A 14,581-nucleotide genomic window follows, 5' to 3' on the forward strand; every position below is an offset into this window, starting at 1 on the left:
AGTGCTTTTCAACAGAACAGAGCACAGTCAAGGCTTCTCTATTTGTTTACTAGAGTGGGTTAGCAAGAGGACGGGAACGTCATTTCAGAACGGCGCGCGCAGCAAAAATGTCGATAAGAAACTGGGTCGAGAACGTCGTCGCGTTGTGTTGAAAAGCGATTTAACAGTCGTTGCAGCGAGAATCCTCACCTCGGCTCTTTAAAGATCACCATCACCTTTGAATTTTCGGTTTTATAGACCACTCTAAGGACAACGAAATTATCTTCTTTGAGAGTTATGTAACAAGCGCAAACAGAGGATAGTTTGAAACTATCCCATTCCAGTTTAGTCTCGAGTCTGCTGATTCATATATCAAATAGGTTTTTTTCTATGATTTGTATCGCTGTCATTTCGTTTCGTGCAGCTAGATTTTAGCACCACTCGTTTTCCTTCATAATTTTGTACAGGATAATTTGGAAATCGTCGTCGTTTTTCCCCTTGTTTACTGAATATTCTTCTCAATTATGACAGTTAATCTCTTTTGAGCACCACCTTCCTAGAGTTGAAATGCATTTTGAACGGAATTATCAGGAGTTATGGCGAAACCATGTAGAAACCAGGCGACCCAATGATGGAGTTGTTTACGATGAGTTCCTATTTATCTGTGAAAGAATGAAATGAACTCAAACTAGTCACCAACGACCAACGGTTAGACTTTGGAAGAAGACTTCGTTCCTGTTTTTGTTTTGTTTTGTTTTGTTTTGTTTTTGTTTTTGTTTAATTTAATTTTTTTTTTAACGAATGAAGTTGTTCAAGACTGAATCAAATTAATATATAAGCCGTGCCGAAATCAAGTTGATTGTCATTTTATTTCGAAGCGAGAGCATGACTTTCTTGTCTTAGTTTTCACCGGCGCTGATCAAAAATTTCAAACATGAAAAAGTGCATACCTGAGCTATTCTCGATCTTTTTTCATCTCTGACTTTCAATTCGCAGAAAAGTTTTCAATCACGGTAGAAACGACAATAACAACAAATAACACTGAATAATACAGTAGGTAAGCGTCGTGATATTTCATTTTGATAAACTTCAACATGAAGCAAGTTAAATTTATTGATGAATTGATTCATGATATAATTAACAGCGTTCCATTCTCAGAGTTTTTGTACAGGATTAAAGAAATGTATTAAAGAACAGCCCTTTCGCTGTTCTAAGCCTTGCTCAATTACAAGAGTACTGAGCCCTAAAATCTTGGATCCGGCGCTTGCCAACGATTGTGTTTCCGTTCGGGAATTCAGCATAAATGAAGCGGTAAATTTTCCCAAAATACACCGAATAAACCAAGGGAAGGGACCAGGTTATCCTGAAATGAGTTCTGAAATAATTCCAAAAAGCACAACTCGTTTATGAGCGCAAAATTTATGCAAATCCCAGGCGTTTTGATTGCGACGGGAAAACCAGCGTAATGACGTCCTGAACTTGTTGGTGAAAACGGCAACGCTAACACCGGAAGTCGAAATAGAGTCGTGTCCAGACTATCCGCGCGCTTTCCCGTTCTGAAATGACGTTCCCGTCCTCTTGCTAAATCACTCTACTGTTATTCCACAATTACTTCATTTTAGCAAATTAGGTCATAATATTGCTCGCATTTTCCCTCGCTCCTACCGTGCTCGGAAAAATACAATGCAACTCACAAAATAGTCGTGCGTATTTTATTCTAAGCCGTGGAATGAGGTAGAGAGATTGAATAGCGTGAACTTTAATGCAAAGTACAATTGTTTGTTTATTAATAATTATCTTTGATTCTTTTTCATTTAGTCAAAGTTGTCAACAAGTCGCTTACTACTCATGTTTTGCATAACATTTTTGCATAACATGTTTTGTTTATAGAGTGATGTATTGGACAGACCGGGGCACTAACGCAAAAATCGAAAAGGCTGAAATGACAGGCAGAAAACGTGTCGTTATCGTTAGCTCAGGACTGTATCGGCCAAACGGTCTCACACTTGACAGAAAGAGAAACCGCTTGTATTGGATCGATGCAGGGTACCGAAAAATAGAATATCTGGATGTGAATCGAAATAAGAGGGTGGTGCTGCTAAGCTCTTACAACCTATATCGTGCCTTTGGTTTGACCCTCCTCGGAGATTACTTGTACTGGACGTCGGGTCGGTATAGATATCATAATGGTGTTTATCGAGCCGATAAGGAGACTGGTAGCGGTGTCACCAATTTCATCAGCGGTACTGGAACGCTAAAAGGCATTCGTGGATATAACCTTAGTGAACCCTTTCCAACAGGTGAAAATAAATTAAATGAGCAATATCGCATTTTGCACACATCTTTAAATACTAGTCCAAATTTTTCATAGTTATATAATTTGGAACTCCAGTTGATCGTTTGCATTGCTCTCCATCATTAGTCCCTTTTGTTTGGTTTAGGTCTTTTTTTGTTTGTCCACTCAGCAAACTAGCAGAGTCTTATTCAAATTGTCGCCGCGTTACTCTTGTAAGTTCTTGAGTAATTCCTTCCGAGGTTGAAGGAAGCAAGTTCCCATACATGCTCTTAAGTGTTACGAGGACTTACAACTTGCAAAGCAGTCCGTCGGGAAATTTTTCAGTGGGTGGTTCTATTGCGCATGAGCCAATTGAAATATCAAGGGGCGGTCTCAGAGGAGTACAAATTAAAGACTATACGGTTCGCTACCGTTTCTCGCAAGTTAATTTCTTGTAATTGATGGTGGTTTCCCCATTATGAGTATATAGCTAACTTTCATCATTTTACTCATATCATCCCTTTTTCGTGTTCTCCACATTTACACACGCTCAACGTAGTTGTGAGATTGAGTTAAGAAACTTTAACTAAGTACAGTGGCACTGCGTATCTATAAGTGCTCTGTGAATACTCCAGTTTACACCATTTTCGAAAATTTCATGTAATTTCTCTGATTGTCTAACCTCTAGCACATTTTTGATCCACATAGCTTATATTTGTTGCGAAAATTTATCGTATTGGTAGTTAAAGCCTGCATTCGTTGGAACGCGCCTCAAAGAATTCATGTCGATGAGGTCACTAGTGTACCTGAGACACTAACTATTTCCACTTTTTACGTGAGTGCATATGGAATCTTAATGGCCCAACCATAAGGGTGAATCATGCCTTTAGAACCTAAGCGTACACACATCATTGAAATATTATGCGATGAAGGACCGAATGGCTGGCTTTAGAACCTTGTGGGCTATCATTAAGGTCCCAAAGAATGGCTCCACGATCCTGAAAACTTCTTTTCAAAATCCAGATCGTTTTACCATTAAAACTAGTGTCTGAATGTAGTAAATTAAACGATATCTTTCTTTTAACAGAAGGAAACTCTTCTTGCCTTGGTGATTGCAGTCATATTTGTTTGTTGTCTCCTAACGGAAGTACATGCGCATGCCCAGCTCACTTTACCCTTGAAGAAGATGGGAAGACTTGCAAACATGACGGTAATTAAATGCACCACAAACTCCTTAAAGATACAAGAATCCAAATTTTTATTTTTATGTCATTTGTATTAAGAGCGTCGTAAAGTTTCAAAAATCAAAATAAACATTTCAATTTCATGCATTTTTATATTTGCAGCATAGAGCGCCTCGGCCAATGAAGTGTTTTATCTGAAATAGCACGAATTCTAGACTGACGCCTGAAATCGATGCAGGGGTGTTAGCCACAGTGCCTAACATGTTGCAAGGATTGATCAAGCCACTCCCAATAGGATACGTTTTTAGTCCTTGTAATGATTTAAATGCAAAGGGAAAAAGTAGTTATGTATTTGAAAAGGGAGATCACATGGTTGACTAAATGGTAAAGCCGGTCCTCCTCAACCCCTTAGCTACTCAAATACAATTTACATTATCAAAAATTAATAAGTAAATTTTTTTGGCGTTAAAATTTGAATTTTTCAGCGCTTTTGTAAATCTCTTAATATCAGGTCCCTCTTGAACTAGATAGTTTGCTAAACTGTTCTAAGGTTTAATAATTTACGGTTCTTGTTTTTAGCACCTCAGAAGATATTACTTTTCGCTGATGGTCGTCTGAGCCAAATATATACATTATCTCTCGACGAATCGAACACAAGCGCCAAATTGGTACCAATGGCACATATCCATCGTATGCGTCGACCTGCGGCACTTGATTTCGACAGTACAGAAGACAGAATATATTGGACGGATACAAGCTTGAATACAATATCTAGGATGTTTATCAATGGATCGTCTTCAGAGACTGTCATTTCCAGAGGAGTTTATTATCCTTATGGGCTGGCGGTTGATCCAGTAGGAAGAAATATTTACTGGACTGATCATTCTCTGAACAAAATTGAAGTTAGCAGAATGAATGGATCAATACGAAAAACCTTGATTACCCGAGACCTAGATGATCCACGAGATATAATCTTGGATATCGACAAAGGGTAAGATTATCTTTAGGTTTGCAGTTTGGCGGGGCGAGGAGGGGGGCGGGAACGCTGGTTATAAAGAATGAATTTGGTCAAAATTAATGAAATTTAAATCCCTACAACTGCTCAGGAACAGCTTTTTGGAAGTGCTTGTGGATCAAATTTTGTTTTGTCTGAACTACCAAATCTTAACTTTAGAAAACCTCAAACAGCACTTACCCACAGTAAATTTTCTAGCTAAAGCGCGACTCATCGATCACTTGCATTGTGAATTGTCTCCACCTTTTTCATACTCCTGCCTAATAAAGCTTAATTTTCTTGCACGTTTCGAATTGGTGCAAAAATTTGTCGTTTTTCATTGACTCATAGTATCACCGTCTTCATCTGTTCTAAGAATGGTTAATGTTGGAATGTGTCATCTCCCAATCAAAGTCTTTTTTTATGTCGAGGGAAATAAGAGTATCTTTTGCATCATTAATAAGATGTTAGTTTACTTAAGTTGAGGCTTGTTTTCGACTCCGTCGCGAACTTAGTCTCGTAGGTTTCACAACTTGTAATAATCGATTCCCTCTGTTTTAATTAAATACAGTTTGATGTACTGGTCCGACTGGGGTACCAGCCACAAAATTGAGGTCGCTAGCATGGATGGAAATAATAGAAGCACACTGGTTAAAAGAGGGCTTTACTGGCCTAATGGGTTGACCTTGGATGGTGCTAATAACAAGCTTTATTGGGTAGACGCATGGTTTCATATTTTGGAATACTACGACTTACAGCGTCATACGATTACATCTCTGTTCCGTGACAGATATGTATTATCGAACCCATTTGGTTTGACATTGCTCGAAGATAAAATTTACTGGACCGATTCAAGTTCGGGTGTTGTTTATCAGTCGCCAAAAGACTCTCCGTCAAATGCAACCGTTCTCGTTAGCGGTTTGTCTCAACCATTGGATATACATGCCTATGACAGGAATCAGACTTTTCCAGGTATCAATCAGTCTTGATCATTTCTCAATTTCTCTCTCTCTCTCTCTCTCTCTCTCTCTCTCTCTCTCTCTCTTTCTTTTACACATCTGTTCGTTTCAATATTAATGATATGAAATAATCTCCAGCAGTTACACTATTTAACAAGTTTATAATAATACAACCTCTCGCTATTTCTTTCTTTGTCGACTCCAGGCAGTCGCACCGGGAGACTACCGCTTGACTTTTCATTCCTTAATAATGGAAAAATATACATTCTCCGCGTACGTTTTTGCTAAGTGTGTCCAATTTTCACGATTATTTTCTATAAATTTTAAACTAACAAATATTTCTTTTGACTCTATTTTTAGACCATCCCTGCTCCTTGTCTTCTGGTGGATGTTCTCATCTCTGCCTTCTGAGACCGAGGGGATACAAATGCGCATGCCCCGACAATCTCGAACTGTGGAAAGATGAGAAAACCTGTATCCCACAGACATACAGTAAGACACATGCCACATTCTAACAAACTAGTCAAATTCTTAACTCTATAAACTTTCATAATGTAAATAAACAGCTTTACTACGAGAAGATCCAATTCTTGTATTATCGTTAGAATTGCAGCGATACTCTCGCGTTACAGCGTTACTCTTGCGTTTCAATTTCAATTTCCTATCAGTTACTGCAGTGAATTTAAATGATGATTTTGACTGTATTCAGCTCGCTGAGCTAACAGCATTGTTCTTTCAGTTTTTCAGAAATTCTTACTGTTTGCTGATGACTGGAATGCCGAAATTTACATTCTCGATTTGGATGAATCCAATTTTTTTGTCAAAGCTCTGCCGATAGGAGCCTTCATGTATCGACCAGTTGCACTTGGAATGGACATTACAGACAATAGAGTGTACTGGACAGACGTCAGCCTAAACAGTATCAGAAGGGCATTCATAAATGGGACATCACCAGAAGTTCTCGTTTCTGTAAATGTGTATAATCCTTATGGACTTGCTGTTGACCCTGTAGGAGGAAACATCTATTGGAGTGACATTTCCACTAAAAGGATCGAAGTCTGCAGAATGGACGGAAACATGAGGAAAGTACTGATCGACAAGGATCTAGACAACCCAAGGGATATAATTCTTGATCTTTCTAAAGGGTAAATACTTTTACCTAGTCATTGTCTCTCACAGGTGATTCCTCTGTAATACACAACGCATCCTGCACTGCGCATCCTGCATTGCGCATAAAATAATTCGGTGAGTAATCGCGCGTATTGTGAGAACATGGTATTTGGTTTTTTTATTCATTGGACGAGGTCACCAGGTACAATGGTCTTTTGTACTCTGATGAGCACGTTAATCTATTTTTTTTTATTAGATGATCTTGTTGAACCAATTATTTAGGAATCACGTTATTTGTTGTACACTCTATTGCAAAAAAAATTAGTATATTTAAAAAAGAGGTTTACTACTTTAGTTCTATATTCCCATGCATGCCTTTGGATCATTTTGTTTTTTTCACAGACGAAAGCCTGTCCTGCCCAGGAAATAAAAGGGAAAGAAACAAACCTTGTAACCTTTTTGTTAAGAATAGCAATTTGTTTTCATTATTAGTGGTCTCAAGACAGTTTCAAAATAGTCTTCTAAACGAGGGTCTCGATGGAGTTAACCATTAGCCGTTAGGCGTAAAATTGACCGATTTAAACCGATAGTCGTGAAAAAAAGTTAACCGTAAACATTTTTCCCTTTTACAATCCGTCATTATGTGTCATTTTGGGCTAACGGCAGCCGTGAAATGGCCAAAATTTTAACCGTTAGGCGTAAACAGTTGGTGTGCTCTCAGCTCTTAGCTCTTAGTAGGTAAGTTTTGGCTAACGAGAGTCTGCAGAACGGTATATCAGTGCCAATTTGTTTCAAGAAAAAATTCGCACACCTTTATGTCTAACTAAGAGACTAACCCCAACCAACCTTATAATCCCCTGGTCTCACTTTACTGATGTACCACAAGAGCTGTTTAAGAGATTCCATCACAACCTCTTCTTCTTTCGCCATCAGCCATTCTCGTCAAGCGGGAACATTTGCCATAGATATGCGACTTTCTTGATTTTTGCTGCTTTTAAGGTTGATGTACTGGTGTGACCGGAGTACTGTGCCTAAGATTGAAGTTGCTAACATGGACGGAAGCAGTCGGCAAATATTGGTAAAAAGAGGATTATACTGGCCAAATGGTCTCACTTTAGATGAAGCAAATAATCGGCTCTACTGGGTAGACGCATACTTTAACGTCCTTGAATACTATGATTTTGAACGTCACACCATAACAACTTTGATGGAAGATAGTTCTAAATTACCATATCCGTTTGGTTTGACGCTGCTCGAAGATCACTTGTACTGGACGGATCTGAGATTATATGTTGTTAATCGAGCGGAAAAGAAGACACTTTCAAACATGACAGTTGTTGCCAAGGGCCTTGGTCGACTCATGTATATACATGCTTATGATAGGAATAAACCTCTCCCAGGTAAGCAACTTCTAACACCCTAGCTTTATGTCTTTTTTGTCTTCTCCTGAGTCACCTCCTTTAGAGACATTTTGAAGTGACCTCCATAGTGCCGTCAACTTTAGGGAATGGCTATTTTTTTCAGCCTTCTGGATACTGTGAAAAAATCATTAATGGTTTCCTTACTACTAATCTACTCAACTGAAGGCGTTTTACCCCAGAAATAATTTTGTGCAATTATCAACTTTTTGAAAAAGAGAGATGGTGTGACGGAATATGAAAAATAATGAACATTAAGAGCATGAAAAAAGGTATATATTCTCTATAATTCGGAATATTTCTAGACTCATTCTTATCTTGCGTTCTAGCTTGAAATTAAATCCGTAATCATACAGTTCGCGGATAAAGCTCAACAAAAGCTTATGTTCTCTTAGTTTGTACAAGTTATCATGATAGTTTGAGGCAAAGAATGAAAACTAGTAACTTAGTTTCCAATCAATGATTAACAAACACCAAACTACTGTATACATAGGTATACTAGGAGCTGGAGGTGGACTCCTACTTTTTCGTTTAAATTTGGAGGAGATCAAATCAAAAGCTATCAAAAAAAGGAAACAGGTCACTTTGCATTTCTCATGGTAATGAGCGCTTGACTATATTGAAGTTTCTTCGTCACCAGATCACCCCTGTTCTAAGTCCTATGGTGGGTGTTCTCACCTGTGCCTTTTGAGACCGGATGGATATCGGTGCTCGTGTCCAGACTACCTGCAACCCGGTGAAAATTGCTCTAGTTCTGGTAAGTGGTTTACTTGAGGATGGCCGTTTGGTTTCGACTAACTATATCGAGAATTTCAGTCAAATATACCCTTGCCAGACGTTTTCCAAGTCAGGTCCACACAAAACAAAGCAACGACAGTTGAACGACAGCTTCCTTTACTCGACGAGTAAGCTCAGTACATACCGTCCGATTGTTAATGCCAAACACACTGTACTCGTACATTTTTTTCGGGCAAGTTTACTTTAAGCGTCGAGTGCATAAAGTTTTTTCCTCTCATAACAAATAACGTCCATGAGAATTTTCCTCCCAAAGGAAGTTATTCTTTATTTAAAGGGGTAAGTTTCTAACGAAACTGTGGTGTTGTGTCGGTGAGAGATTATGACAGGGTAATTTAGTATTATCTACTGAGTTGATAACTTTAATTGGCCACCGCAAAGAGTTACAAAGCTGACGTTTCGAGCGTTAGCCCTTCTTCAGATGACGAATTACTGTTATTTATGTCTAATCAGAATCTTTTTTCTCCGAAATCAGTCCGCCTCTATTCTCCACATTCTTCAAGTACGCCTGAAGCCACAACAACACAGCAGTCAGCCACCACACAGCATTCAGCCACCACACAGCACTCAGCCACCACACAGCACTCAGCCACCACACAGCACTCCGCCACCACACAGCACTCAGCCACCACACAACAGTCAGCCACCACAGAGCCGTCATCCACCAGACAGCAGTCATCCACCACACGGCAGTCATCCACCAGACAGCAGTTATCCACCAGACAGCAATCATCCACCAGACAGCAATTATCCACCACACAGCAGTCATCCACCACACGGCAGTCATCCACCAGACGGCAGTCATCCACCAGACAGCAGTCATCCACCAGACAGAAGTCATCCACCACACAGCGGTCAGCCACCACACAGCAGTCGTCCACCGGACAACAATCAACTCCTCCAGGTCCTTATGATTGTCGTTCGAACAAGTGTAAAAATGGAGGATCTTGTGTAATCCCTGGTTATTTTTGCGAGTGTCCGAAGTATTATGTTTGGGACCTCTGCCTTGTTTACGTTGGTAAGCGTAAATCGATTAGATTGAGCTTGTACTCTTGTTTATCAAGCCGATTTGGTTAAACCAGGTCATCTGTTCCCTTATACCACAGAGAATTAGTATGCGGGGAAGATGGTAGAGATGTACATGTAATCTAGCTATCTGGGCCGTGCTCTGCTGTAATCGCATTTTCGTCGTCCTTAGATCTACCGCATGCACCACAATTTTGGGCAAGAACTTATGCAGGAACAGGCCGAAAATGAGAACTTTTCAACTAAAAACGGAGTAAATTACAGGCTAGATTGTAAGAATTCCTATTCTAGAGAGGTACTAAGGATATCTTACTCCCCTTTGTGTCAGTAGTCATAAAAGATCAACTAGGGTAAGAAAACACGAGTATGGACAAAAGATGCAAATCATAACACAGGTTCTAGATCAATACAAAAGTTAGCTGCAAAACTCAAAATGAAAGTGAAGAAGCTGCCCAGAAATAAAATTAGTGCTTGTTAGAAGGACTTCATAACATCATGTGAAACGTTTGATATCTCTCAGTAACATCAATGTAATTGCAAGAGGTACTTTTAAGAATGCTGTTCTCATTTTAGGTTCAAGCGCCGTAGAAGTCGAGGTAAATCTTCAAAACGAGGTAAGGATGCTGCGTTTTGTTTCTTGCTGACACCCTTCCCCCATTTGGTTGACGAATATCCAATAACCGTATGAGCTCTAGAAAAAACAATGGCTACTGCTTCCTTACGAACCGCATCTAGATCTGGAAAAGATTTAGCTTTTTTAAAGTGGACTTGGAACTGAATTTCCAATGTCGGATCCTTTGCTCTGTCACCAAATAAGTTTGTTTCGGTGGATTCGCTTTCATCTCTTCCACTTTCTACAAACAACAGCTCTAAATGAATAGCGCCAGGAGCTAAATAAAACTCAAGTTGTGTTTATCTTGAACAAACTTCTCACCAGATAGCACAATCCTATTTTCATTTTATTGAATTCTGTTTAGGCACAATGGACAACGTATAACTTCCGAGCTGCAGTGGCAAAAGCTTGCACGGGTTTTTTTTGCGGAGATGAAGAATGTGCAAGGTAATGGTAGGATCTGATTTATGTATTTGCCCTCCTTGCATTGGAGAGTTGACCTTCTTTATTTAAAAAAACTTGAGAAAAAAAATCAAAATGCAGATTAAACGAATTCCTTTATCTGATTGACAAACGCTCGCATATTCGTGAATTTTACGTCAGAGGAAATTTTTGACAGTCTTATTATTAATATCAACACCTTCAACACCTCCTTCAGACCAGATCTGTCAATCAGCGAATTTTTTCAAACCCCCCCTCCCCTCCCCCTACCACCGCATTTTAGGCTTTTCCTTAAATAAGTGTGAATTAAAATTCACTTGCAGGATGTCAAAACGAGATGTTAATTCGGAAAAGAAATTCGTGGCTTCCGACGCCAAAATACTTGGACTTTCCATTAGTGGGGAAAATACTTTGAAAGTAGAAGTAGCTGTTTTATTTCCATCTGAGGAAGGCCAGGTTCCTGAACCTGTACCTCGTGCTACACTGGAACAAATACTCCAGAAAAGTGAAGAAAGTCTTGGGGCAGCCATCGGAGGCACGATCATTAGGATTGGTAATAACACTTTTAACCTTAATCGCGCTTCTCTGGAAAAAGGCGGTCAGCCAGTTTCTTTTAATAATATGAAAGCAAGACATACCATAGAGTTTGAGATCTATTGTAGGTTAATGGACGACTAGCTAGTATCTCCTCTGGGTTCCTTTGCTATGGAGAACCACACACTTCTGTCTCCAGACTCCGACTTCTACATCAATAAATGCAGAGTTTCAGAAATTTAGGGATTTCAAAGCTTGTAGCTTGGTCAATGACCGTGACAAAAGGAAGCGTTATGGTTACAAACTGAGCTAATTCTCATAAGCCACCCCTTCAATATGTTATCCTAAAAAATCGAAGTAAGGCTGCCTTGAAAACTTTGCGCCGATTTAAGTCACGTTTATTTTTTCACATCTTTTTTTTTTTGGCCTCCATTTTTGAGTCATCAATTGGGTGGTTAACTTTAGCTTATTTGTGTGACCCTAATTTTCAGTCAATGTGCCGAAAATTCTCGATATCTACCGGAACGTTTTAACGATTTCGAAGGAATAGATTTTCGTTTCGCCCACCCTTCCTTCACAAAGCCTATATCACAGACTTTATATGAAGTGCTCCAAGCGGTATGATTCCTTCCCTTGTACACTATATACTAACAGGTAATTTAGTGTTAACAACTAAGTTAAAAATGTAAATTGGCAATTGCAATCGCTCTGACGAAGGGCTAATGCTCGAAACGTTAACTCTTTACGGTGGTCAATTTCCGTTTTCAACTCAGTTGTTCACACTAAATTACCCTGTTATACTCTCCCACTGACGTAGTACCACAGTTTCTTTAGAAACTTGCCCCCTTTATGCACTTTACTAAGTTTGGCGACGATTATTATATAATATATCCACATTTGTGTCAAACATTGCAGGAGTTGTTTCTTTTTTTAATACCATGTTTGAGGTACGTGCGGTATATGAGCTTAGATACCAGGGCCTGTGCACCAATCAAAACTTAGGACCTGATATGTATCACAGACACTTGTAAACGTTTAAACTATTATCACATTCTAACTTTTTTTCAAGGCAAAAGACAGGTAGAGAATCCAACAAATGCTGAAAGGTCTACTCAGGATAAAGAGACGTTAAACGTGCCAATTGTTGCTGGGTTAGGAGGCACTGTTGTTCTGTTGGTGCTAATCGTGGTATTCTTCGTTTACCAAATGATGCGGTGAGGCTTTCAAAAGAAGTTATTTTCTTTTATTAATCAGTCAATCGACCAGTCATTTTGAAGTACGCCAACATATTTTGGCTTTGACATTTACAATCCTGCTAATCTTTTTCGTCCTTGTCATTCTCCTTCCTTTTTATATTCCATTCTGCACCTTCTTGCGCTTTGGAGTCTCAGTGTACTTTAGAAAGCTTTTCAGTATTTTATTGTTTCATTCTATTATAAATCACTTACTCCTGCTACAGAAAAAATAACACGAAACATCGCGACGTAGTCCCTTGGAGCTCGGAGACGTCCCAATAAACTGTAACTGCATTGGAAATTTCATTTATTTCTATACTTGAAAATGGAGAGAATAAACATGACAGAAGGTCATTTATAAAGAATGGCCGACTGTTGTTGCGGTTGTTTCCTTTTTTCTTAAGATATGTCCGATTTGTCTTACAGCAAAAGAAATCATACAGGGAAAAGGACAGACGAAATATATTTGGACAGTGACTTTGTGCACCCCAGAGCCAATTCTATGGTTACATTTGAAAACCCAGGGTATGTCGGGGAAAACACGACGTATGAATCCATCCACCACAGAAGTGGATCGGTGATATCCAGACAAGAGCAAGTCAACGGGGTTGGATCCTTGGACAACAACAACGCCACACAGCAAGCAACCGAAAAAACTTTTATGAGTAACCCAACCTATGGTGTGCCATTCACTAAAGATCCTACAAATATCGAAGATTCTGAAAATCGCTATGCCACCATTGAAGAGAAGAAGACAGAGGCCTAGGCGAAAGAATCCGGGTTGGCTGATAGAGTTAGTTACGTAAATCTTGTAGAATAGCACAGAAGACATTGATAGTAACATGCTGTAGCGAGAGTGAATTAGGTTTCCCTGGCAACTTCATTTTTCTTTGTTTATTTCTTAAGAGCTTTAGCTACAAAAAACATGCCGGAGTCGATATTTCCACAACATCCCTATCGGCTTTTTTTGGGGCTCGATGTTGGAATAAAGAGAGATTCTTTCAATTCCTTTAGTCGCAAGCTTGGCACAAACGGTTTTTTTTCATTTTTTTTTTTTTTTTCATTTTCCCTCCCAAAAACCGACGAAAGTGCGTGTTTTTCCATCTACACTGCCAAGGGAAACTTGTTAGTTTGAATTCACCTTTTATATTCCTTTAGTTTGCCTTGCGATCTCTCTTGAGGCAGGAAAAGGATAGGGTCAGCATGAAAATCTGATTGTATAAATTGTGGCAATAACTAAATTTTTTTTTAACATTATGACGAAGCTACGCTTTAGCATCCAGTTCTTGGCGGCGGTAGAATCAAATAGATTTCTGTTGTCTTAGAAAAAGTATGCACAGCGATTTTTAACTATTAGCCTTCGCACGATTACTGCTGTTAGCATGAAGGCTCCAGTTGAAGAGAATTGGGATGGTATTACCTCTTGAATGCTTGAGAAGGATCTCCCTTGCTCTCTTTTATGCAATAGTTGTTTGTCATAAGGGCAGCAGAGAAGAAAGAATAAGGAATTAGTCACATTACTCTTACAAGTACTGACGATATTCCTTATCACAATATTAATGTTGCATGCATTTTGAAATTGTTAGATGCACCTTTCTGTTTATGTTATTATAGCAAATTAATTTGACTTTTGCTTTTTGAATGGATCACGATTGGCTTTTTTTCGTTTTAATCTATTTAGTTTTTGCGTATATTCATTCCTGGTGTGAAATCCTCGTTAATTGAGCGAAATAAAGTTTCTTGAGTTATTTTAATGTCATAAAAAATTAAATGTTAAATTAATGTCATAAAAAATTAAATATTTTTTCCATCAGTGTTATTTCAAATAATCACAGTTAGAGAGAAAAGATTAAAGATCTTGGGTTAATCATGTTTCAATGTTTACTTTGCATGTTATAATCCCTGTTGATGTTATTACCTAGCTTAATATCTTTCCTAGTTCGTTCATTATATATTTCCTATTACCCGTATTGGGTCAGTGTTTCGTTTTGCTTTCTCTTTTTTGTGTTTTCTTTGAT

General features: G+C 38.8%; 1 protein-coding gene across 1 annotated transcript in view; it reads left to right on the top strand.

The window, feature by feature from the left end:
• Positions 1-14,437, top strand: part of LOC136280200 (low-density lipoprotein receptor-related protein 5-like) — a 29,972-nt gene extending 15,535 nt beyond the window's left edge. The window contains exons 10-23 of the mRNA XM_066165019.1: positions 1,870-2,279; positions 3,342-3,464; positions 4,018-4,429; positions 5,004-5,404; positions 5,752-5,883; positions 6,131-6,536; positions 7,501-7,901; positions 8,560-8,676; positions 9,190-9,732; positions 10,314-10,354; positions 10,718-10,800; positions 11,118-11,347; positions 12,398-12,542; positions 12,990-14,437. Of these exons, the coding sequence (XP_066021116.1) occupies positions 1,870-2,279; positions 3,342-3,464; positions 4,018-4,429; positions 5,004-5,404; positions 5,752-5,883; positions 6,131-6,536; positions 7,501-7,901; positions 8,560-8,676; positions 9,190-9,732; positions 10,314-10,354; positions 10,718-10,800; positions 11,118-11,347; positions 12,398-12,542; positions 12,990-13,329 (3,784 nt within the window). The 3' untranslated portion in view covers positions 13,330-14,437. The remainder of the gene's footprint in view (positions 1-1,869; positions 2,280-3,341; positions 3,465-4,017; positions 4,430-5,003; positions 5,405-5,751; positions 5,884-6,130; positions 6,537-7,500; positions 7,902-8,559; positions 8,677-9,189; positions 9,733-10,313; positions 10,355-10,717; positions 10,801-11,117; positions 11,348-12,397; positions 12,543-12,989) is intronic.
• The last annotated feature ends 144 nt before the right edge of the window (positions 14,438-14,581 follow it).

Source organism: Pocillopora verrucosa, chromosome 4, assembly GCF_036669915.1.
Source record: "Pocillopora verrucosa isolate sample1 chromosome 4, ASM3666991v2, whole genome shotgun sequence".
NCBI lineage: Eukaryota > Metazoa > Cnidaria > Anthozoa > Scleractinia > Pocilloporidae > Pocillopora > Pocillopora verrucosa.